The sequence below is a fragment of the Xiphophorus couchianus genome, chromosome 18, assembly GCF_001444195.1.
Source record: "Xiphophorus couchianus chromosome 18, X_couchianus-1.0, whole genome shotgun sequence".
NCBI classification, from domain to species: domain Eukaryota; kingdom Metazoa; phylum Chordata; class Actinopteri; order Cyprinodontiformes; family Poeciliidae; genus Xiphophorus; species Xiphophorus couchianus.
Window position 1 is genome coordinate 12,328,497 of NC_040245.1, and position 25,688 is coordinate 12,354,184.

General features: G+C 37.4%; 3 protein-coding genes across 8 annotated transcripts; 1 reads left to right on the forward strand and 2 right to left on the reverse strand.

Moving 5' to 3' along the window:
* Nucleotides 1–1,164: 1,164 nt before the first annotated feature.
* LOC114161539 (mediator of RNA polymerase II transcription subunit 19a-like) lies at nt 1,165–2,675 on the reverse strand. Of its 2 annotated transcripts, XM_028044856.1 has the most exons (5): nt 2,545–2,675; nt 2,259–2,353; nt 1,974–1,994; nt 1,797–1,943; nt 1,165–1,299 (listed from the first exon to the last, which is right to left on the reverse strand). In XM_028044856.1, exons 1-5 carry the CDS (start codon nt 2,564–2,566, stop codon nt 1,294–1,296), a joined length of 291 nt encoding a protein of 96 aa, XP_027900657.1. In that variant the 5' UTR covers nt 2,567–2,675; the 3' UTR covers nt 1,165–1,293. The 2 variants fall into 2 exon arrangements, with proteins under 2 accessions (XP_027900657.1, XP_027900656.1); XM_028044855.1 differs by having other exon boundaries at nt 1,797–1,994.
* A 2,706-nt stretch (nt 2,676–5,381) lies between these two features.
* LOC114161537 (suppressor protein SRP40) lies at nt 5,382–16,930 on the reverse strand. Of its 5 annotated transcripts, none has more exons than XM_028044848.1 (21): nt 16,778–16,930; nt 16,185–16,294; nt 15,682–15,777; nt 15,129–15,194; nt 10,832–10,904; nt 10,556–10,608; nt 10,254–10,334; nt 10,061–10,135; nt 9,880–9,972; nt 9,686–9,793; nt 8,958–9,044; nt 7,847–7,889; nt 7,724–7,764; nt 7,571–7,622; nt 7,375–7,481; nt 7,147–7,236; nt 6,965–7,060; nt 6,803–6,889; nt 6,626–6,727; nt 6,469–6,531; nt 5,382–5,545 (listed from the first exon to the last, which is right to left on the reverse strand). In XM_028044848.1, exons 1-21 carry the CDS (start codon nt 16,797–16,799, stop codon nt 5,456–5,458), a joined length of 1,635 nt encoding a protein of 544 aa, XP_027900649.1. In that variant the 5' UTR covers nt 16,800–16,930; the 3' UTR covers nt 5,382–5,455. The 5 variants fall into 5 exon arrangements, with proteins under 5 accessions (XP_027900649.1, XP_027900650.1, XP_027900651.1 ...); XM_028044849.1 differs by having other exon boundaries at nt 5,397–5,545; nt 7,853–7,889; XM_028044850.1 differs by lacking the exon at nt 10,061–10,135 and having other exon boundaries at nt 5,397–5,545.
* A 1,901-nt stretch (nt 16,931–18,831) lies between these two features.
* On the forward strand, nt 18,832–25,411 carry tp53i13 (tumor protein p53 inducible protein 13). The gene is made up of 9 exons (XM_027998944.1): nt 18,832–19,317; nt 19,434–19,511; nt 19,766–19,801; nt 20,100–20,158; nt 21,218–21,296; nt 23,272–23,400; nt 23,495–23,686; nt 23,814–24,705; nt 24,782–25,411. Exons 1-9 carry the CDS (start codon nt 19,201–19,203, stop codon nt 24,886–24,888), a joined length of 1,689 nt encoding a protein of 562 aa, XP_027854745.1. The 5' UTR covers nt 18,832–19,200; the 3' UTR covers nt 24,889–25,411.
* Nucleotides 25,412–25,688: the final 277 nt, after the last annotated feature.

Genomic DNA, 25,688 nt, shown 5'->3' on the forward strand with positions numbered 1-25,688 from the left:
GTTTAAATATGGATGGACCAACTTCAACTTGAAATGCATAGCTTTAACTGTTATTAATGTTCAGCGTAATATTTTTCATAAGAAAAATACTACAGTGCCTCCTTTTACACACAGTGTAAAAGGAGGAATTTACACAGTGTTGCATCCCAACGCTGTATTTAATTGAATTTTATTGATAAATAAATGAATGCAGGCTTGTTCGGTAAGTGGGAATCAATTACATTAGACATGTTCACCCTGATACCCCTAAATAAAATCCAGTGTAACCATTTCCCCTCACCTGTCAGTGAATTAGTAAAAAGAGCCAATCAGTGTGCAGTTTAATCTTAGCATAAAAATGATGCACTTTTAATGGTTCTGAAGTTCACTAGATTAGACTGGTAAAACAGAAATTCTCATGAAGGTTAAAAGAATAGATTTTGACTGAGGGGAATCCAAGTAAAAAGAATACAAACTCCATACATATTTAGATTTGCTAGGAAGAAATTAATAAAAACCAGTCCTTCACAGTCAGGCATGACTTCACATCAGCCAAATAAAATACATCGAAGTTTGTTGGAACATAAGAAAATGTGAAACGTTTCAGGAAGTATGGAGGAATTTGAAAAGCTCTGAGCACAGTTCTGAACTGGCTGACCGCCAGCATCTAAAAATACATTTTACAGTCACCAGATAGAAAAATTAAAGCAAGCATGAGCAGTATTTTGGACCAAAATCAATGGACTGATAAGTAAAAATTGATGGAACTTTGTAGCAAGAGTATAATTATGGATATGGATTATGAATAATTATGAATTATGATGTGGTAATTTTATGATAAAAATGTATCTCCTTTTAAATGTTATCTTTATACAACTGGAAATAATTTACATTTTATTTACTTATAGGACCCCCTCATAGGAGCTGCACCTCATTTATGGATGTTATTGCATTAGTCACCGTTTCTGCTCAGTATCCTCCCCAATTTCCAGAAGTAAAACTGTTTGATTTTTACATTTAACCAAGTTCTGTTCCAAGTAGATTTTATAATTAATATGAAAATACTCTATTCAATTCTACAATGTATATTCCTACTTCAACATCAAAACTCTGCTGACTTTAAAAATAGAAGCCAGCGCCATCTTGTGGCGAGATCAAAACATAGACGGTGAAATACGACGCAAATAGACTTCTTGTAACCGTTTACTTCTTCAGATCAGTTTTGTTTTACATTGTGTACAGATAAACCACATACACCATTATAACAAACAAGAATGGAGGGGCAAACAGGGCAGGCCAGGTCCACAGGGGAGATCAATCCTGAAATGACAGCAAATGTTACTGGAGAAGAGAGTAAGAAAGAAAAAAAAAAAGATTTATAGCTGTTCCACAATAGCTGTCAGACAACATTCCTTTCACGACGACTGTTAAACTGGCTACTTCTTGCCCACTATGGGCTGGGTTGTTCACGTAACTGCCACACATTCATCTGTAGATTCTGAACGATAAGAACTCGTCCATAAACAGAGTATGCAAACCTATGGGGTGTGGTGTGTTGTGTTAATAAAATGTGCACAACCAGTAAGACCAGTTGTGGTGCTGTACACACAGGCTAAAAAACAATGATTTTGGAGTGAACCTGTGACTGCAGGTGTGACTACAGGTCTAACAGGTGTGACGCTATTCTACATGTTCAACTGTATTTCATTGGATATTCTATGTTTTCTACAAATATTAGAATTGGACATCTTGTAAAGTTCTTCTTCAGAAGAAACGGGACCAGATATTTAGTAACCAAATAAGTGGGGATACTCTACCTCATCACTGCCGGAAGATGAGGAACCGTCTTTCTTTTCCTTCTTTTTCTTCTTCTTTCCATCTTTGTCCTTGTGATCAGACTTGTCTTTGGACTTTTCCTTGTGATCAGACTTGTCCTTGGACTTTTCCTTGTGATCAGACTTGTCCTTGGACTTTTCCTTGTGATCAGACTTGTCCTTGCTATCGGACTTGTCACCCTGAGAACAGAAATAGTTTGCACAGGATCAAACTGATGAATGATGGCTCTTGGGACATACACTTCATCTAATAGAGCGAGTCCTGCACTGCTCTAAAGCCTCAAGATACGCGTAAAACATGGATGCATTTTCAAATGACAAATGTAAACACAAATCCGCAGCACTTCCTTGTAGATTTCCGCCAATGAAAAAAAACAAAACAAACAACAACAACAAAAAAAACATTCCTGCGCCTGGTAGCGACTTGCTGTAAAGACCTCTTACCTTTTTGTCTTTATTTTTGTTTTTGCTCCAAGGTAAGCTGAATTCATCCTTCTGTGCTTCCTCCTTCGTGATCTTCTCCTCTTTGTCACCCATAGCTGCAAATAAGATAGTTTAAAAACAGACAGCCAATATCAAAGGCTTGCAAAGAAAAGCATTGGTCGCGTATGTTACGCAAACCTATCTCAATTGTCTTTTTTTTTTTTCTAATAAAGTTCCAGAAATTACAGACGGATACATATCAGCAAAGGATAGTGAAAAGAATAATGTGTCCTAGATTTATACATACCTGAAGAGAGATCAAAACTCATGTGTTTCTCCGAGTTTTGCCGCTGCTGAAAGTTCACCTCTCCAGTTTACAGGAAACCTGTTTGAGGCGCACCTAAAGTACTCAACTAGAGCCACGCCCTCGTGACAGCTCCCCTTTTTGTTGATAAGGAAATAATTCCATGACGGCTTACTTATGTCACCCGCGTGTTGTTGCTGTCGGACAATAGTTATTTCGAGTCGCAACAGAAAAACGGAGTTACTTTAGGTAAAGTTAGGTTCATCTTTTAATGACAGAATTTTGAATAATTGCCGGATTTATTCAACATTTATGCAGACACAAAAATGGAAGAAATAGAACCGAAAGAATTTCATTTAATGCGGTCTGTATTTGGAGGGTTTAAGGTGAACATTTAAGCGGATATTATACAGAATAATGTTTTTGCTGATTTGCAGAGCATTTAGTGCACATTTGTGCTGCGTTAACACGGGCGGTCCCAGGATGTTTGGTGCCCCGGGCGAACAGTATTCAGAGCCTGTCCACTTTGAACGCAGCCTCATGTCCAGACACACGTCACCTCTGTCTGGCTTTCAACATAATATTCAAGATGCTTAGATACGAAAGGCGCAGCTGCATACATCGGCTTCCACATTCATTGGAAACACTGGTACAGTAGTGTTAAAAACCTTTAAGTAAAATAACTTTTTATGGCAATATCTCATTGCAAAATATGTAGAAATATGTTTTTTAATATTGGCTGTAGATGGAAACTAATAAGTAACGCAGGATGTTGGATGATGGTCCAACATAAATCACAACTCGGGGATAAAGTTGCAGAAAGCTTTAGACAAGAGTCAATCCCAAGCTTTGAATATTTCACAGATCAGGGTTCAGTTATTCAAATAAAAAGTCAAAGAACATGACACAATAGCAAAGCTAGCAAGCTATACACCAAAGCTGACGAGATGGGCAAGGAAAGGATTTAAAATTTTTAGAGAATCAGACACCTTTGTACCGCTGGATGAGCTGCAGAGATCCACAGTGAAGGTTGGGAAATCTTTTGACAGAACTATTATTAATTGACTTGTAAAGGTTGACTTCTTGAAAGCAATAGTTAACACTTCGTATTATAGCACACCAAACCCCACAGTGACGCTTTAGTGGCAGCACAATGTTGTGGTATTGCTATCAGATGGTGAAACTGGTCAGCGCTTACATTAGATGGTTTAGACCAAAGAATTTTTCTCTAGCAAAACTTGAATATAAAGCAAAACTAGTCAGATTAGATTTGCTACATATCTAAAACCTAAAATGTTCTTTGTTCCAAAAAAAAAAAGGAACTTACCAGGCAAGATTTATATCTTAAATCTTTAGCAAGTTTACAATCAGTTTAGCACATCCTGGATGTTCCAAACGGAGACACGCAATTCTAGAAAAGTCTTTCATCTGTAATTGTGGGGTACAATAAACACAAAATAATGACATCACAGTTTTATTGCCCAAAGCATTTTAAATTCCTTAATGCAGTTGAAATTTTGCTTCAAAATAAAAAAAACATTTCCCCCACTTTCATGTTCAAAAAACCCCAACAAAATGTATTTTTTTTATTAGCGTTGTTAACCCTCAAGAAGAAAACCGAGCTGAAGCTATCTTTGACTTGCATGTATGTTAAATTACCATGTTTGAATCAGCCGTAAAACATACCCAAAAGCATTGTTAGCATTGATCTAGATTGAGCAGCACTGCTTTCATCTGGTCATGTCATGGTTGGTAAGGCTTGGGGCCTCTCAGGAGGTCACTTGAGGAGAGGGTGGTGGTCCTGGTCGTCCCATCTCCATACCTCCTGGGATTCCCCATCAAGGCCTCCATGGGGCTTCTGGACCTGTGAGTGGGAGCCTTGTCTCCAACACTCAGGTTGGTGCTGGTGTAAGGCGACTTGTAGATGGGTGAAGGATCCGTCTTCACAGCAGAGGTAGGTGACACAAAGGATGAGGACCCCATGCCGCTCTGATCAGAGCTAGCACCGCTGGATGCAGATGACAAATTATAGGTGGCTGAAGGTTTCGGAGGATCCATCTTCACGGTGGAGGAGAGAGACACAAAGGACGAGGATCCTGTGCCGCTCTGAGCAGAGCTGACACCACTGGAGAAAGAAGGTAAGCCGATGCTTGAGTCTGAAGACCCTGGTTTGGGCTCACTGCTTTGGTCACCTTCAGGGCTTTCCTAGAATGTAAATGACACCAGCCTTTTAAAAAAAATCTAACTGGAAAAGCAGAGTAAAAAAAGGTCATGTGTTTTTTTTTTTAATCGGGACAATCTGATGACGTGTCCATTTAAAGACTCTCTTTACCTGCTTGTCCTTCTCCTCTTTATTCTCCTTGTTGCCGTCAGATGATTTGGATGAGCAGGTACTGGAGTTCTGCTCAAACACAAACAGATCAACACTCCTTCATATGGCCTTCAAAAAAAATTAAACCCACATTTTTTTTCCCCAATAGAATACTTTTTTCTCTTTGTCTTTTTTCTTCTTCTTCTTCTTCTTGTCATCATCACTGCTAGAAGAACCCGAGTCCTTGAATGAGAATTAAAACTGGACTTCAGTTTCCTGTTCGTTGCACAGCACCTCACCAGGCTTTAAGAAAAAATAAATAAATAAAATCAAACCTTTTTCTTGTGTTTCTTTTTCTTCTTGTCTTTTTTCTTCTTCTTTTTCTCATCATCACTAGAAGAAGAGGAGGAAGAGGAATCCTATATGGACATAACAATTGATGCATCTTTAGTCTTTTCTATGAACCAAATAAATCACACAGATGCTTGAACGATCAATCGGCCACCTTCTTTTTCTTCTTTTTCTTGTCCTTCTTTTTCTTGTCCTTTTTCTTGTGTTTCTTTTTCTTCTACAATAAGAACATTGTGGTAAAACAACTTTGTTTCACTGTATGTTTGATTTTATAACTGCACATTGTACCTTGCTGCCATCACTATCAGAAGAAGAAGAGCTTTCATCAGAAGAGCTGGAGCTCTGGGAATGATATCAATCACATGGTTAGATTTACAAAGCCTCTTCATGATGGACACATACTGTACATAGTGGTGGTCACAGTGAAAAGCTTTCAGAAGCAGTTTTCACCTGTTGGAAAGTCAGAGCTCACTACAAATTTTACATCTGGCTTGTCTTTCTATAGAATGAAACCTGTTCGGTCAAAAAAATATTGGGTGTCATTGGTGAAGAATTAAGGACTATTATAACTACTATCATGTTAAAAATGTGAAGTATTGATTTTCAGTTCAAGTGTTGATTAACGTGTGAATTATCCATCAGTGTTTTTTTTATTTTATTTTTAACCTCAAAATTTAAATATTATTTTGGCTGTATTGTTCTGTAACTTGAGCAAATTTTTTCCATAGTACGTACACACTTTTGTTATTAGACTGTACAGATTTTACAGTTTTGGGAATGAAAACACTATTTATTGTAGATTATTTCAATTATGTGACTTACAGGTAGAGTATTTTTATCTTGGTAATGAAGGCCTCTTGGAGATGTATCAAGGTACATTTGTGACAATGGCGCTAAAGATGCTTATGAAGCTAATGGAAGCTGACGATTCAATCAGTTCAAAACATATGGGCAAATAAAAAGACAATTTTTCAGGATATGAGCTTGTTTTTAACTATGTAGGCAGTGAATTTCCTTTGGACATTTTTGTGTGTTTTAAAACTGAAAACCTTTTGAGCGGGGGTGGGTGGTCGGAAGGGAACAATGGTGAAAAATATTTTAACTTTGTTTTGTTATCTAGATTTCTCCTGCTATAATTTGTCTAAACGTGTGTCGCTAACAAAAACTGTGAAAAGTGCCAAAAAATAGTTGAGAACGCTTAGATCTTAAATCTTGAGCAAATTTATGATGGAAGGACTGAAGCATTCCAAAAGGATTCTCTCTACCTTCTTTTTTTTCTTCTTCTTCTTCTTCTTGTCATCATCACTGTCAGAGGAAGAGCTAGAGTCCTGTAAAAAGCACCGATGTTAGCACAGTCTTTTATATATATCGAAATGAAAATCCAAATAAAGCCAAGACAAAATAGAAAGGCTATGGTTAAACCTTATCCTTCTTTTTCTTGGTCTTCCTTTTCTTTTTCTTCTTCTTCTTTTTGTCATCCTCACTATCCGAAGAAGATGATGATAAAGAAGATGAGCTTGAGTGCTGCAAAGGAAAAAAAAATAAATTGATTCTACCTTCAAGAATCAAGTAAAACATCATCCATAAAAACTATCCAACCTTCTTTTTCTTTTTTGCCTTTTTTTTCTTTTTCTTCTTCTTCTTCTTGTCGTCCTCACTGTCTGAGGATGAGGAAGAGCTGGAATCCTGTGAAGGAAGAACACCAAAAGTAAAGCGTGAACCAGAACCTCTCAAACATCAAAGCACGTTTTTGTCGCAAACCTTATCTTTCTTCTTTTTCATCTTTTTCTTTTTCTTCTTCTTTTTCTTTTCATCTTCACTATCAGAGGAGGAAGATGATGAAGAAGAGCTAGAATCCTGTGAAAGAGGGAAACCAATAATGTAAGGCAAAATACAAGATGGATTCTTGTGAAGAAGCAAACAGAAGGTGCCAGAATGCAAACCTTATCTTTCGTTTTCTTCTTCTTTTTCTTCTTTTCATCCTCGCTGTCTGAAGAGCTATCAGATGAAGAAGACGAGGAGCTAGAAGAATCCTGCGAGCAAGAAAAAAAAAAATCACACTATTGTAAATACAAATGTTTTACAGAATGTGTAATAGAAATGGTGCACTTCTTATACTGTAGCTTCTTGTTATTTTTAATGCAAGTCTCCTTAAAGAAAATCTAACGCACCTTTTTCTTCTTCAACTTCTTCTTTTTATCCTTTTCTTTCCCTCTTCCTCCCTCATCATCACTCAGGTGACCATCCTCTATGTCATAAGGAAACGGCTGTGCTCCCCCTAGAGGACAGGAATCATCATAGCAACACCAAAACATTTTTTCATGGAGCAGTTTAATCAGGCTGATACCCAGAGCGTTGCACACCCACCAGCTAGTGTGGTGGAGAGAGTGCCCTCTACTGCTGATGTAAGCTCTTTGTCCTGACAGGAAGAAAAAAAGAAAAACAACATAGCAATGACTTTCACTGAATGAGCATTTGTAATCATGTATGTGGTGTGCAGGTGTTAGCAAGATTTTCCACCTTGTCAGCATCTCTGTCTCCATGAGCTCCTGCCTCACCACCTGCAGCGTAAAACATAAGCTGGTTGATCGTATTGATGCACTTAAATCAGCTTGGATATTTGTGTTTTGTTCTGTGTCTCACCTTCACCTGAAAGAGCACTGCTTGGGTCCTTTTGCTCTTCATCCTGAGAGAATCACACGTCAAGATCAAAGTTGCTTAATTAAATTGAGTCAGAATATAAGATGAGATGCTAAAAAAATTCACTAAAACATATAAACAGCAAATATAAGAACTCAGAAGAGTGGCATTCTTATTGTTCAGCTCCATTAGTACCAGCTGGGTATATTACGTATGATGCCATTAGCTTGTTTATGTATATATATATTTTTTTTCATTTAACAGTATGCTGAACATCACAGAATGCGCCATTAGTGCTTCTAACAGGTTAGATTTGAAATTAAACAGGACATAAGTCAAGCCGTCAGTTTCACTTCCAATGTCAAGCATCAAGCATCGAGAGGTTAGTGAATCTTCATAAGATCATGTCATTTTATTATTGGATCATTGCTATGATATTTGAGGCACAAATGAGTCACTTTTGCAGGATTTTACAAGTTTAGTGCATGTGGCATGTTGTTGCTGCACATAACATTTATTTTTTTGTTTTTAATCTATGGCAACCATGCTCACATTTTGAATGATAACATTATAAATTATGCATTATTTCCTCATGGCATTGTGTAATCTATTACTTTTAAAATGTAAGGCAGACGCATGCGATGGGCACCAGCATTTGGACTAACATTTTGAAACAGCAATAAAGCATGGCTTGGTTGTAAAGTTAGAATTTTCTCATTCATTGACACTGCTTCACCGGCTGAAGGAGTTGTCAATGTGAACAATAAATGTCCAAAATTCAAGTGGTACTTAAACTGAAATGTTGAATAACCCTGACCTCATAGTCCAATATTACTGCTGTGAATCTGAAACTTGGAGAAAACCTGAATGCATGAACAAACCAGTTTTTTGTTTAGGTGCTCATCCAACCATAGGAGCCTCCATAGAGAGGGGACCATAAATGAGATCTGAAAAAAACATGTTAGCTAGACTGCAAACCAGAAATTTTACCCACAATTAACCCCAGAGCAACAGCATCAAGATAAACACAACATTGTGCTGCTTGTTACAGCTAACAACAGTTAGCCTTGTTCATGAGCAAGGGTATTAAGTTAGCAAGATAAAAGAGATTTGCCTTTTTCTTATCCTTTTTCTTCTTCTTCTTCTTCATCTTCTTCTTGTCTTTCTTACTATCAGAGGATGAAGATGAAGAGCTGGAATCCTGCATGAATTAAGAAAAAAAACATCAATACTTAATTTATTTAGAAAATTCACGAGACATGTATAAAATTTGCTAACAATACAAGTGGCATTAGCTTCTACAGATACAAGCTAATCAGGTAGAATCTAAATGTAAAGATGGAAAATCAGCTAAAGAGCAAAGAATTGTTGCTGGGCAATGTCAAAATGAAAATAATAGTGCAAAAAGCTGCAGGTAGGTAAAATTACAGGCGTTAATCAACACACATTTAGTCATCTTGCCTGGTGGTGCCCCTGTAATTACAATGCATCCATCTGCAATTGAATGACTGAATGTACTGCAAAGCTCTTTGGGATCCCAAACACTACACAGGTACAGGCCATTTAGCATGATTGTTTTCAGAGAATATCTACAGTTTAAAAATGAATATACACATGGACACGCCAAGCCTGCTTCATTAGCTTTCTTAATGATTCTGTTGAACCACATTTCAAAAGTAATGTCTGATTTTAATTGGTTAATTTTTAGTAGATTTTTGCTTTGGCCAGTTTTGAGTTATTTTAGTGACCATGGTGAGTTTTTCGGCCATTGACAGAGGGGTACCAACAAATTGTCCATGTGTGTAATTAGAAAACACAATTTGGTTCTGCTTGACACATAACCTTTTTCTTGTTTTTCTTTTTCTTCTTCTTCTTGTCCTTTTTCTTCTTTTTCTTGTCATCCTCACTATCAGATGAAGAGGAACTATCAGAAGAAGAAGAACTTGAGTCCTACAAGAAAAGAGAAGTGAATGAGTTGTAATCACACCCTTACAGAAAGTGCAAGGACGAGATTTTGACATGTTTCCACATTTAACCTTCTTCTTTTTCTTTTTTTTCTTCTTCTTCTTATCATGCTCACTGTCAGATGAAGAGGAGGAAGAGCTACCTGAAGAAGATGAACTTGAATCCTATTAAAAAACAGTAATTATTGGAGATATCTTTTTTTAATTTTAGTGAACAGACTGGAAAAACAAGGTAAACACAAGCAAATCATGCCTTCTTCTTTTTCTTCTTCTTTGTTTTCTTTTTCTTCTTTTCATCTTCACTGTCAGATGAGGAGGAGGAAGAATCCTGGCAGAAAAAAAGAATAACAAAATTAAGATGTGGGTTAGGAATTTCATAAAGTACTGAAAGCACCTAGTTATTGTATCATAATCACAAAAATATCTGCTGGGTGATATTTTCATACCTTCTTCTTTTTCTTCTTTTTTTTCTCCTTATCTTTCTTCTTTTTCTTCTTGTCATTTTCCTCATCTGATGAGTCGTAATCCTGAATACACGGCATTTACATTATGGTTATGTGTAAAGTTTTAAAAGAAACATGTCTAATGTTTCTTTTAAAACATTAAAAGAAACATTAAACATGTTTCTTTTAATGTTTTAAAAAAAAAACATGATAAAAGAAATAATGATACATCATCATTATTGATGATATACAGTATATTGCTTATATATCATCAATAATATAAATATTGATGACATTTTTCTTACAGGCTTCATGTGCATGCCCTCTCCAGTCAGCTGTTCTTCCAGACCCTCGGGACCTGAAAACCATATAATTGGGTATAGAAATTATACAGTAGTGATAATTTTTTAGTAAATATTTGGTCTTGACCACAAGTTCACACAAAAACTGTATGGACAAAATTTAGCCAGAAAGCAGAATTTATACTTCAAAGAACTGGATTAAATATAATCTGACAGGGGTTTATTATCATTGAATGCTTATGATCTGAGATGAAGGCACAGGCAGATATCGTTGTTTACCTTCCTGAAAGATGATAATGCTCTCCCAGACCTTCTCCTTTTTCTCCTTCTTATTCTTCTTTTTCTTCTCATCCTGTAGCAAAATATGGAACACAGTATTTTACGCAGTGATTACTTTTTCTATGATACATAAGTGTTGGTCATCTAGGGAAGGCTGAGAATGTGAACCTCTGCTTTAGCTTATTATATAAACAATAAGAGATAAAAAGTTATAAATAAATAAACTACTGGTTTGAGCCCCAAAAAAAGCAGGCTGTAGCCATGTGAGTGAAGGTTCAACTATAGAGAAGATATACCTACAACTTTTTCATGTTACTTTTTTAACAACCACAAACGGTATATTGTATTGGGATTTCTATTAGGCAGAAAATTGTAACTGAACATCACCCTGAACACATCTATGTGGTGAAACATGACGGAGGCAGCGTTATGCCTGGTAAAATGTGTTTCTTCAGCAGAAATAAAGAAGCTGATCTGAATTTTTGGGAAAATAGATTAAGCTAAATACATGGCAGTCCTGAAGGAAAACCAGACTTAAGACTAGGGTGGTGTCCCCTTCCAGCAGGACAATGACTCTAAACCTAAAGAGTCACAGTGGATACGTTTAGGTAAGAATATGAAAGCATTAGAATAGTCCAATCAAAGTTCAGACCTGCACTGCGAAATCACAAAATCTCATCAAGTATTTTTGCTCTAGTTTCTAGTACAGATATTTTAGTCCACTTGAAATAAGTCAAAACTAACTTACAAGTAAATTTTTCAGCACGGCATAGGAGCTTGTTTTGAGTCAATTATTTCTTAAGAGTGGTGTTGGCAGATAATATCACTTATAACCAAACATTTTTCCCATGTTATAAGTGGTAAAAAAAATCTGCCAATGCAACTAGCACTTTTTCATCAATATAAAAGAATTATTTACTCAAAACAAGCTCCATTGTATTGCTGGGAAGTTACTTGTAAATTAGTCTTGTCTTAATATATTTGCACTAGAAGTCAGATCAACAATACTTGGTAAGATTTTGTGTTTTTGCAGTGTAGATTTAATTTTGAGATTATGTCAAAGACTGATGTTCAGACGCTACAGATCTAATCTGACTGAGATGGAGTCTGTTGGCAAAAATACTTTCTGTAGATATGCAAAACTGATAGATACATGACTTGCAGCTGCAATTGTGGAAAAGCAAGTTCTACAACGTATCGCCTTACCATGGCTGGATAGAAATGCAGGCCACATTTTTCTTTTTTTTCGCAAACTTCCCACCCTAAAGAAAATCTAAATGTTTTACCTTCCACTGTATGTAGATGTGTTGCCTTATGTTAGCCTAAGACATAAAAATCACAATAAAAGCCTTATGTGGTTGTACCATGAAAAAATGTGAAAAAGGTCAGGAGGAGCAGGGCATCTACAGTACATGTCTGCAGTCCCATAACAAATACTTCATATCTCTGTGAACAGGCAGACAAAATGGCTCCATGTGAAATTACTTAACTTATATGTACAAATGCACGAAGCTGCATAAAACAACCGGAAATATTTTAAGGTATTTGGGTCATTATATTTAGAAATAAAGCAACAAAATCTCACTCCCTGACATCCGGAAAAACTGGATTTACAAAGAGTGATTCAAACACTCGAGCTGGGTGTGTTCCTCTCCTTGGTGATGCTTTGTGCTATATCAGGTAGAAGACATGGGAGCCTCTGTCTTGCTTAAGATGAAACAAATACCAGAGTTTTGGACACCTTAAAACCAGCATGAAGTGAACTGAGATTTGAACTGCGTGTTCAATCAATCAATCAAATTTTATTTGTATAGCACATTTCAGCAGCAAGGCATTTCAAAGTGCTTTACATCATATCAAACAGAAACACAATGCAACATAGAATCAACAATCAAACCACGACATTAAGTCAAGTTCCATCAATAAATTGTAATTGATTACAATCCTAAACAGGTGGGTTTTTAGTCGAGTTCGCATCCATGAAAGATTTACCTGTTACACTATATGGAACAAAATACCTATTGCTATTTTTATTCCCATTCACACTCACAATCACACGATGTAGACAGCATTTTAATGGGCTTCTGGCACAAGGCTCCGTACACCTCCTTCACGGAATTTCGAGCAGGCACTCCGCCGTCCCTCACGGATTTTGTGCAATTCTATGGTACCAGTTAGTGTCTAGAATTTACAGGGTTTCTGTAAATTCGTGTTTACGGGTTTCGTGTTGCAGGTTCTGGATTTTCCAGTTTCTATTTTGCCACCCACTCTCCCAGAAAAACGTACCTACTATCTTATCCTGTGAAGAGACTGGTAACTTTGATTAAAAAATAATAATAATTTAAAAGTTACAATTTAATTAAAAAGTTGAAACTGATAATATTGGTGTCAGATTGCAAATTTGTCATTAAATTTGCCATATTGACCTAATATGGGTTTCTGTGGACCTAATAACTTATATGAATGACAGTAAATTTTATATTTTTTTACTCCAAAAGTAAAGGCATTTCACCTAATGCTATAAAGGCACTGACAGCCTCTCGGAGCAGATGTTACATGTTTTTGTGACATGAAGCTTTAATTGGACTTTTTTGATTGAAAGAACCAGTTTCTCTTTCAGGTTTCCAAAGGAAGTGTTAGTGGTGCACACTGAATCAGTGCTGTTGGAATTTAGCCTAAGGTACTGACAGGTACGTTGGAAAAAACATTTAGTTATGACATGTCAGAACAAAGCAGGAATTACAAGGCAGAGGTTTTCTTTTCTTTCAAGAATGACGAATCATGTGGCAAATGCTGACTTACTCCCATTTTGTTCACACGAGACATTTAAACTTATTTGAAAAGGCAGATGTTATAAATGGTTAACAGCAACATTTTTAACTTTGTCGTTTTCGCAATCAGCACAGAAAAAGCTTAGTTACATATAGATTTTCTATTTGTTGCCCCACTTGTGGCTAGTATCTTCTTAAGGAGAGACAAGTGGACTTTCATCTCATTAAATACGCTGAACTAGATGTTCTGCACTCGTAATCTGGGTCTTTGAGCCAGAATTAAACAAGCACTTAACAGAATGTCTTGCAGAAACATATTTTATATTCTCCAAATGATTCTGAATGAAATACTCCACCATAAAGCTCATAATCTTCAATTAGTGTGGAACTCAATCAGCGGTTAGCCCAAGAGGTGGATGTTTGATGGAAAGCTGTATTTCAAAGTGCATACATTCTTTGATGAAAAGGTATGAATTGATTTGCACGGCAGTTACAGGGAATTACTCTGCTCTCCATTGGGAACATTAAAGCAAAACTGCACTTTTGAATCAGTGAGTCATGGTAATGAGCTGGAAAACTATCCTCAAAAAGACCAACAAGCTGAGGACGTTTGGCCAACTGTCAGTATTTTCACTTACTGGTTTAGCAGCAGTGAAGTATCGGGATTGATTTGTTGTGGTGAGGGTTTCTGTGGGCCTGAGGGATAAAGTATGAATCAGAGTCATGTCAGATGACTCTGATTCATATATCTGATGTTTTGCCATCAGATATTACCAATCTGATGGCAAAACAGATAGCTTTACGATATGATGTCTTGCTGATGCAGGTACAAATTATTATTGCAAATTACAAAAATGTAGAGTGTCCTTTAGGGCCGCACAATCTGGTAGATAGCACACAAAAAGGCATTAATCTGTGGGTTTTCAAGACAATTGGAGTTGAGAACTGTTCCAAATACCTGCCAGTTCTGACCCACAAACTTAAAGTGTTGTCCAACAAGTTGAGGAAGAAGAGAGGATTCATTTTTTAGCATCTCAGAGTCCAAGCATACATCAAAATTAACAACAAAAATGGCTTCACCACAAGAAAGTTGAAGTTTTGGAATGAACCAGCTGAGCCCAGAACTCAATCCAACAGGAAGTCTGTGGAGTCACTTTCAGAGGGCCGCTGTTAAGAGACGTCCTTACTGGAGTGGGTAAACAATGTTGAGTCAAAAAGTACTAAAACATCCAGGTGTGTGTCCTCCTATGGCAGTCACTATATTTACATTTTAAGCAAATAAATATTTTATTATTTTAGGTTGCATATTACAGCTATGTACAAATGTTTTTTTCACCTTTATTAGTAGAAAGGGATTCATCAGGGGAGTGTGTTCGGTTGTGTGTGAGGCCGATTACAAAAGCTACTTGTCTTTTTTGGTGTTGTTGACATATCAGTTTTTATTGGTCATCAAAAATGTTGATGATATTCTTTTAATATAAGCAGCAACCAAATGCTTGACCAGCATAAACCAGTGCACAACTTACCTCACTATCACTGTCTGAGGAACTACTGGAGGAGGAAGAAGAAGACGATGAAGAAGAGGAGGAGTCCTGTTGAGAAAGGTACAAGGAAGTTATTCCATTTCATGTTTTAAAATAAAAAATATATTTAGAGTCAGTAAACACTCTGGAATGAGGATAAGCCACAGATGGGTGGAGGAGTGTAAGGGTGTAGCTGGCGGTAGAAGGGAGGAGCTCTACAAACACTCTGCTATACACACAAAGAAAGGTTACACACATAACTATGCTATGATCCAATCTGTCAGTTGTAATACACTGAACAAAAAATTTCCATCAGCTGCCTATCTCCCACAAATGGTTGCACGGCTACATGGAGCAAACACAACACTTCCCCTTCTCTCTCAATAAATTATTCACAGTTTCAGTCGAAGCCACAGCCTAAGGTGACCACAGCAGTAATTTTCATGATTTCATCATATTACACACAAGCAAAATAGAAACTTTGTAAACATCAATCTCTGCATAGTCTGTCTCGATTTCCCTTGTGATGCTTTACCGAGATTCATCAAACACCTACCTTCTTCTTCTTCTTCTTTTTTAGCTTCTTTTTCTTCTTCGCCTTTTTGCCAATACCCTCATCTTCACTGTCTTGAGAGCTGTCCAATGAGTACATCTGCAAAAATACAAAAAATAGTTTCCCATATAACCAAAAATTCTGAGCATTCAGATAAAGCAATTATTTAACAAGTGAAATGGTAACACCCAGCAACTCTTAATTTGAATAAATTATTTTGTGTTTTGTGTCATTGAATAGAATGTTGTAGGTTTGAATCCACCCTCTTCCTGTCACATGTTAATATGCCCTTGAGCAAGGGACTTAACCCCAAGTTGCCCATCGATCTGCATTTCAATGAGCATTTGTGAGTGCAAATGGATGGATGTGGCTCTAGTGTAAAGCGCTTGTGTGGTCAAAATGACTGGAAAAGTGCTGTATATGATCAGTCCATTTACCATTTGAATTAAAATAATTAATAGACATTTAGTGCTTTGCTAAAAGGTGGTTGTGCCTTTCCCATTTACCAGATCATCATCATTTCCTGTCAGCTGTCCAGCCTGACCCTCACTTTGCTGCTTCCCGCTTTGGTCTGCATCTTCTGTCGCCTGCAGATCTTCCGCTGGAACGGCTCCACCTGGTCGATAGCAAGAAAGATGAACGCTCACTCGTTTTCTGTTAACTGACTGCAAAACGTCAGTTAAAGTCAAGTAGGTGGCATGTATCTATAGACATAAAGAGGACTGGTGTTTTCAAAGCAATACTTTTTCCCTCACTCTTTGAATTACAGCAAATGAGAGACTTGCATGGATGCACTTTCCTACAATTTGACTTCCTGTAAATTCACAACTAGGTCAGACAGAATAAATTTATTCAAGCCAGGCTAGAAATGTTGTCAAATAAATCCTTAACCTTAACCTAATGAGTTATTTATCAGTTATAGATATAGAGAACTGCAACACTCAGTCAACAAATATAATAATAACTAAAAAAAAAAATTAGCAAAACATCTTTGTACTTTCAACAAATCACAACGGTCATGAACAGGACTTTATAAAGTAACTGAAGTCAGAAAAAAACTGATCGCCACGTTTGTCAACTAAAAGCATGGCTTGCAAACCTTTGGAGACGGAAGAATTCATCTTTGTTCAGGCTTCTCCTCCTTCCGGGATGACCAGGTCTCCTCTGTTAGACACACCTGTGAGAAAAGGTGTGCCTGTATTAAAAGCTTGTGGGTGGGGAGCTGAAGTAGGCGTAAACTACAGCGGAAATACGAAAAAAACTCGTTTCAAATTAAAGCCCTCTTAAAAAGGACACAGCTACAGAATTTTCATAGAAGAAGGTAAACTCTACCAGGCAGGATCAAGTGACTTTCATAGAAATAACTGCTTTATTTGATTAAATTACTCATATTTTCAATATATTTCGCACATTATTTGTTTGTTTAGGTTGTATTTTGAAAGGAAAATTATTTTTTACCTGTGTCATAAGGAGCTTACTTTGTGGGTTGTGTGAGCAGGTAATACTGGTTCCACTACAGGCCGAGGATTGTCAACACTGTGTGTCGAACGCTTTAAAAAGTATTGCAAAAGTTCTTACGACTTTATTTATTGTTTCATAAACAGGACCCCAAAGTAAAAATCTGTTTTGCATATAAAAAAGATGTTTTACAACATATAAAGTAAGGCAATACACATGTTTCACAATGTTACAATTCCATGTAATGCTATACGATTTTACATTGTTATTTCTCGACAGTAACATGTACAAATGTCCCTTTAAAACATACAATTCCTTTCCAGAGGATGAACGGCCAATAGGGGGGCACTTTTTTTTACGCCTGCGGCTTCCGTAGACCGAATATGTAAAGCTACAATAAAGCGAAATACCGGAAATGTAGTGTTTAACCAACTAAACCAATTAAGGGTGTGTTTTTTTTATATTAATGAATAAAAAATAATTAATTTGGTCAAATCAGTCATTTACATCTACATATTTTGGCAAATAATGAAAAATAAAATACCCAGTAACATTTTTTTATATCTTAGATGTCATAAAATAAAACAATGGAGGTTTCATGTTTGTTTAATGTCTTATGGTTAAAACACATTGTACTTTTTTTTCCTCTTTGGTTTTGGTATAGGTTGTAAATATAATTGGAATTTTATTTGTTTAGGTATATATAATATTTGTCTAACAAATTGTGTTTTAGTTAGTTTCGGATTTTCTAATTATTGTTCTTGTTTGCATGCCTGTTTTGTTAGACACATTCCTAATGTAGCATTTTTATTCTATCAAAGATAGAGAAGTATTTACTTATGTTTTCATTTCTGGTCTCAAAAACTACAGACCAAGATATAAGCTCTCAGCCAGGCTCTCAGTGACTAAATACCTCAAGATGAGGAAGAAACCTAGACTTGGGGCTAACTTTAAATAAGAACATAGTCTATCACTATATCAGCTTTGTAACACCTTAAAAAAAAATCAGAAGTATTAATGATGTCTGTACCAGTCTGTAAAAAAAAAAAAAGCAAAAAAAACAACATATCAGTCAGCTAGCTGAAGCTCAGTCAATATGCTGCTAATTAGAAGTGACCACATCACACCAATCATTGAATCCCTGCTCTGGCACACTGTTTGAAAAAGGAGTGATTTTATGTTTTTTGTTTTTTTTTTTTTAAATCACTAAACCAAGCAGAGCCATCATAACAACATGTGGTTACTCAGTGTTTTTCCAGGACAAGAAATACATGTAGGAAGATAATAGTTGAACCTGTTGTCTCTAAACCTCCTTAGTTCAAAATTTATACTCTTGTCTCCATCATTCCTACAAAGATACAAGATTATTTTATTAGTTTATCTTTTAATCCATATTGGCTATATCTTTTCAATATTATATGATCATCTTTTATGTAACGTTTACCCCAATATAGTTAATTTGATTTAGTATTGCTCATACTTTCCTGTAAAATGCTTTAATTGTCTTGTTTATGAGTTTTGCTTTATAAACTGACTAATCTTGCCTTTTGTTTTTGTCACGTTTGTAAAGCAGTTTTCCATTTCACTATATGAAAAGCGCCAATTAACTGGGCTAAAAAAACATTCTTATTCCACTCGTCTAAAGCTTTTGTGGATAGGCGAATAACACTTTTACTTTGAAATGCAGACGGAAATGGCAGCTTTCAGCGACCTCGCTATCTTAACTGTAATATGTCGCCCGTGTGAACTGCTTATGGAAGTGTTTACACTTACCTGCTTTTGTGTATATTATTTACTTTGTCTCTTGTTAATGTTGCTCTGTAAAGGAAACACAACTGACAAGACTTCAGACAAGCTAAGACTCAATAGTTGCACCTTTTGTTCAACCGACCTTAATACGTCTAACAGACGCCTTTTGTTATGGATCTCTGTTTAGTGTTTTGGGAATAACGAAAGGTCGAAGGTTGTTTTTGCCAACTGTCTCTTGTTAGAGCACAACGGGGAAGCTATGGGGAAGCTAAATGCGGGGTTTATACCAACTTGAATGATTGACTGGACCTCACCATGCCGAGCCGAGCAGGCTCCCTGCCGCTGGCAGCGACTCTGCTGGCGGCGCTGTGGCTCGCCTTGGGTCGGTGCAGTGCTTCCGAGTCTCTGGGACGAGGATGTGACAACGGAAAGGTAACGCTGTGTTATTATAGCTGTATCACCGATTCAGTGTTTGTTTGTTGCTCTGCAGGAGCTATATTCAGTCATTGAAGCCCTGTAACTACATTTACTTTCTGTGTGTGTTTCAGCTGTATTTGGACAGAGACCTGCCTACAGATGCTGTTTATTGGGGGTGTTCAGTCCGTTCCCGGCCAGAGTCTACTCAGGTAACCATGGATACAATAGACGTCCCTGACTTCATCTACATTATTCGTTATCTCTTTGACCAAGTGAGATAGGGTGTGTTAGACAACAAATTTCAGGAAGTGAAAACAACTGCTCACACTACATCATCCCCTAAATCTACATACTTCACATATAGACACGTTTCAGACTGAAGTGCTGAGCATTTGTCAGCTTTGATGTTGCTCAGGTTGCTCTATCAGCAGTTTAATGGGATCATTCTTATTCCTATCTACAGAGACTTCCAAGTATTGACACCGTGTGTGACCCCGAGGTGAGGAAACACTTTACCAAACACTTTCCTTTTGCTGTCTTTGTTGAATTGTTATCCTTTTTTTTTAATGTGAACATCCCCTGGCTTAATCTGAAACAGTAACAACGGAGGCATACAGGGGGAAAGTTAAAGTGTGAGGCAAACATTAAGCATCCACTTAGCTACAGAAGCTGGTTTAAGCCTCCCTTTTCAGTAAATTAAACTAAAAACTGTTACCAGCAGACATCTTTGGATTTTTCTCATACTAATCATAAAGTTTTTAAAAGCTAATATGTTTTGATTTTCGCTTACATCATAGCCAGCCAGGCAAATATGCATGGATTACCTGATCTCCTACAACCACTCCATTCCCAACAGGTAGGTGTTCACTACCTTAATAAAATATTAACTTTTTTCCATGCTACAATAACAAATTTTGATGCATTTTATTTGATTTACAAAGTAGCACATAATGGTGAATTGGAAGGAATTTCACACATAGTTAAAAATATATTTTCCTAATAAAAATATGAAAAGTGTGGCCTGCGTTTGCACTCAACTCTGTTTAATTGGAAACTTGAAATCAACATATTAGGTGGAAGACTTGATGGGCATTACAAATATTAGTCAGAGGAGGCACAAATCTAGCACTTTATAGAGGATTAGCTGGAAAAAAAGCTAGAAGAAATCCACAGTAAATATGCTGTAGAAGATGCTTCGGTCAGATAAGACTAAAATTGAACATTCCGGCCTATAAATGTGGTTGAAACCTGATGATGCATTTCACCCTAAACAAACCATCAATTATTTCTTCAACTGGGACAAGAAAGCTGCTCAGAATTCACTGGGAAATGGATGCAGCTAAATACAGGATGATCCTTGAGAAAACCCTGTAAGAGACGTAAAAGACTCTCAATAAGCCGAAGCATACAGCTTAGCAACAATGGAGTTGTTTAGATGAAAGCATGTTCATGTGATAAAATGGCACAGCCAAAGTCTGGACCCAAATTGAATGGATAATCTTAGGCAAGACTTGAAAATTGATGCTCTCCATCCAATTTAACCTGAATTTGAGCTTTCTTTCTTTTTTTTAAGGAAGAATAACAAAAGCTGTCAGTCTATAGATATGCAAATGGCAATTCTGCTAAGGTCTGATTTAGTGGAACTGAATAAAAATGCATGCCACATTTTAAGATTTTATGAGAAGAAAAGAAATTGAAAACCATGTATCATTCCTCTTTCATTGCACACTAATTCACTTCTTTTTAGTAATCTGTCACATAAAATCTTTAAAATATCAAAACTTTGTGGTCGTAGTGTGACAAAATGAGTAATAACTCAATTTATGCAAACATCTAGAAAATGCAGTACTGTTGTAAAAAAACATATATAAGCAAGAAATAAAATGAATGTGACCTCTTTTTTTTTTCTTTTTAGTGGAGCATTCAGGCCAGTAATGGCAGAGAGTGGAGAGTACTTGTATTGTCCTCCTCAGCGGTGGCTAAATAATTTGCATGTAAGTGTCAAAATCCAACATTTTTAAATTCAGCTTTTCTGTCTGTTGCTCATCCCTCTCCTCGCAGGAACTTACTGCCAAGTGGTTTGACTCCAGTTCCATAAAAAAAACTCTAAACCAAGATCTGCATTCAATTTTAGCTTTCTGTCATACATGTATATTTAGATGTAAACAGAGTGGCGGTGGCAATATTTTAGCATAAAATATTGTCATATTTTATGCTAAATGTATTGGAACCACAAATTTGCAGGATGTACTTTGAAGGATTTGCCAAAGAAATTCAATGTTTGGAATAAAAGCAGAAAAAAAAACATATGTTTATTAATTTTACTTTTGTCATTTACACCTCAGCAATGATCACCTCATAATGTAATGTGAAATAGAAAATAATACCATAGTGATATCTTTCTAGTATCGGTCGTAATCCAGGCTTTGATATCACAGGAGTGGAAACATGATTTAACACATCCAGATCTTAAGGTACAACCTGCACCTTCAGACCCTTTGGGACTTTGTCCCAAGAGAACTGGAAATGGGATTCAGCCAGTGTGCTGTTGCTATGATGATTAAGATCCAAGTATTACCTTCTACCCAGCTGCACTCTGTTTACGGCTTCTTGTTAAATCCTTGAAAACCACGGATTTAAGAAGTAGGAATGCAATATTTACAAACCACTTCAGCTAACAGGAAAGAAGTAACGTAAAATCATCGGCCTGTGCTGTGTAGTAAATTCAGCTCTTCCAGGAGGTTTTTGTATTCTATGACTCAACAGATGTCACTGTAATCATACTAATTAGCATACTAGCAGGTCAGGCTGTTTTTTTTCCCAACTCTCAGCTCTCAGCGCCATCATTGTTAAAAGGTGCTCATGGTACAAGTGGAATGTCTTCCAAATCCACTTATTTCTTGCAACAGGCAACAAAGTTAAGATAAAAAAAAATTGAAATTTAGTCACATGAAACAACCTGTTTCTGAGTGGTTCATTGACAGTAAATATAGAACTCTTCAAATTACAAAAGTGCTCTGTGAACAAAGTACTTGAGCACTTTACCTTTTAACTGTTTCAGATCACTTAAATGTTTCAGACCTAAACTAACTTCAATGTCACATACACATAACCCACATAAATAGAAAATCTATTTTTAAAAATCTACCTGTAATTGACCACATTTTTGGAAAGCAGAGTTCAGTCAGACACATAATCAAAAAATCCCATGAAAGAGAACTTCTCTGACAACATGTAGACTAAAATACATCCTAAATCAAAACGTCATCTGAAGAATATTTTAAAAAATCAAAGATCTAAAGAACAAGAACAGATTAGACTCAAGGTCATTGACATCATTAGTTTGGAAAGGAATACAAAGGCATTTTTAAAGCCTTTGGGACGCCTGCAGAACAACAGAGGTACAGACCTACCCTTTAAAGCACAGAGGTCAAACTCCAGTCCACCAGGGCCAGAGAAACGTTTGGATTTTGACTGTCCGCATACTGCGGCACCATAGATAGTACGCACCTGTGATTTCAAAGACACTGAGCAACTTGGAAATTATCCTGGCAAATTCACGATCACCTGCTGAAATGGATAGATAAAGCATAATAGTAACTTTCACCAATCTGAAGATTTTAGTTTTCCAACAAACTCATACTTACTGTTTCCATGTAGCCTCAAGGTTGGTTGTGATTTTTTCCACTAATAAATAAAATGATGAAATAAAATCTGCTTTTTGTACTTACTCAGGTAATTGTTACATTTTAAAATTTGTGTGATGATTTGAAACCTTAAGTGTGACTAGTGTGATGGCTTTCATACAATCTAGGGTCACATTTTCTTTTTAACCTCAGAGGTCAGAGCAGCTGACCTGCAGGTACTTTTAGACAAATCATCTCTGAAGTCTTACAGAGATGTTTTGCTTTTCTAATTTAGGTTACAAAGGGTTTCACCATTTGGTCTGATGTCTTTTTTTTTTTCCAGCATGGTGCCACTGTTTTGCTCTACCATCCCTGTGTGGAGCTCGGTGAGCGTCGCCTCCTTTCTGTATTGGCTCGCTCCTGTCTGCCAGGTTACATCATCACTCCACACCCACAACTCAGCAGAGACATGGTAAAGCACTGTTTCTTTCCCTTCAGTTTAGAACTGGAGTTAATGTTCTAATAATCTGAAGGATGGTTTGTAATGGGATGTTTGTCATCCTTAGTCAATAGCCTTGGTTTCCTGGGGTCGCACGTTGGAGCTGACCACCGTGGCCTCTTCAGAGGTCTGTGATTGGCTGCAGGCAACACAAGCCACCAGAGGTAAAGTTGACAAGAGAACACAAACCAGGAAGTACAACCTCCTGTTGACCAGGTCAGCAGGCCTGCAGCATCTGGGGCCATCAGCAGAAAATAAGGTTAGAAGAACTGGTGAAATACATTAATTTTCTGTTGATTTACATGTGGCATCATAAGTAAAATGATCAAAAATAGGAACTTTAGTGTTTGGTACAACACTAAGTAATTATTATTTTAAATCCATAGGTTTCTGTGAGGCAATGCTGTGAGCAGACCATTTCTTCTTTGCTGAGAGGAATCATTGGGGCAGCACCTGGTATAAAGAAGGATTCCTTAAGACAAATTAAAGAGGGAAGGAAAAATAGGGAAATTCGAGCTACAATTGCAGAGAAGAAAGCTGATAAAATGACAAATGACTCCAGTCAGATCAACAAAAAAATTCCCCTAAGAACAGTCGATGTCCAGAATCACAGCAGCTCGCTTGGACCAGAATCAGACTCACATCCAGGACAAACGCGTCCCCTGGATCCTTCTTTCCAGACTTCTGAGTCCGAGACCCTGAAGCAACATCAGACTTTTACATCATCGCTCACCCCTCATCTGGTGTTACACAACTCTGAGAGTCTGCTTCAGACCGATCCATCTCAACATGAAGGTACAGACCCCGTCAGAGACGGCATAAAGGAGAGAAACCCTGGTGAGAGCCTCATGGTACAGGGCAGGACGAAGGATGAAGAAGTGGTTGATGTCAAAGAAAGGGAGGCCCAGCATAATCGACAGCCCACCGTCAAGCCCCTTCCCACAAAGTCCAGTTCCGCTTTGAAGTCCCAGTCGGAGCATCGGCAGCAGAAATCCCAGTTAGAAACCAAGCAATCAAACAACGAGTGTTCTGACTGCAAAGCAGGCGAACACTGCGACTGCACTAAACCGTCCGCAGCGGCGAGCCGGGGCACCGTGGTGAACGTCAGACTGCAGAGGACCCCCAGGACGGATGAAGCAGTCTGGGCCGCAGCGGCGCTGGGCTTCCTGCTGGTTCTTCTCACGTTGTCTATTCTTCACACCCGCCTGTACCGCCACTGGCAGACCACACCCAGCCTGTACTGGCGCGACCCGTATCAGGACTACGACAGCGTGGCGGGTAGGTAGGACCGCACGGGGATCTGATCTCCGTGTTGCTGGGAACGAGTGCTCACTGTGTTGTGCTTGTGTTCTAGATGTGATACGCAGGAGGCTGAGAATTGCAAAGAAGAGGCCGAAAAGAGGCCGAAGGAAGGAGTGCGTTCTCCTGCCGAGCTCCTCTAGCTCTGATGAAAATCCATAGTACGAGGCTGGGCTTCAACTAAATAAAAAAAAAATAATAATGCAAACTTCATTCAGATGAAGTGAAGAATGTGCCTAGCCAAGCAGAAGATGCTTTAAATTGGACTTGTCTCCTATTTCTTCCTGGTTCTACGATGTAGGTGCTGTGGGCCAAAGACTTGATCCTGAATAGATCTCTGATATTAAACTTGGTCAACGGCATCATTGTTTTTGATGATTGGGCAGTAAATCATTTAAACATAATTTTTAGGAACTTTAAAAAAAAAAAAAGTGTGGCCAGTGGGAGTTTTTTTCTACATGTAGTTTAATTACTTATTTGACCTGTAAAGCTTTGAAATGTATGTTGCTGTTATAAGCAACACTTTTGTAGTGTGTTTTAATGTTTACAGCTATTTTGTTCTATATAGGATGTGGTAAAAATGTATTTCACCTACATGTGAATGGGTACGCTGGTTGTGTTAATAGCCATAGAATGTCCTTGCAAATATTAAAGATTCCAAAGTCTTTTGTACAATGCCTCGCAATGGTCTTCACGCCCCTGGAGCTTTTTCAAATTGTGTTGCCTTAAGAAACAAAGCTTGGTTAGTTTATTGGGATGTTTTGGGATTACACCAAACCAAAGTAGCACATAAACATGTTTTGGAAGGAACGAGACATGGTTATTAACATTTTTCTGCATAGGAAATTAAGAGAAGTGGGGCAAGTATTCATACTCAGAAATTTTTAATCACAAGGATGTGTCCTTGTGAGCTTTGCTCATTCTTCTTTCCAAAGTTACTCATTGGCTGTCAGACTGGATAG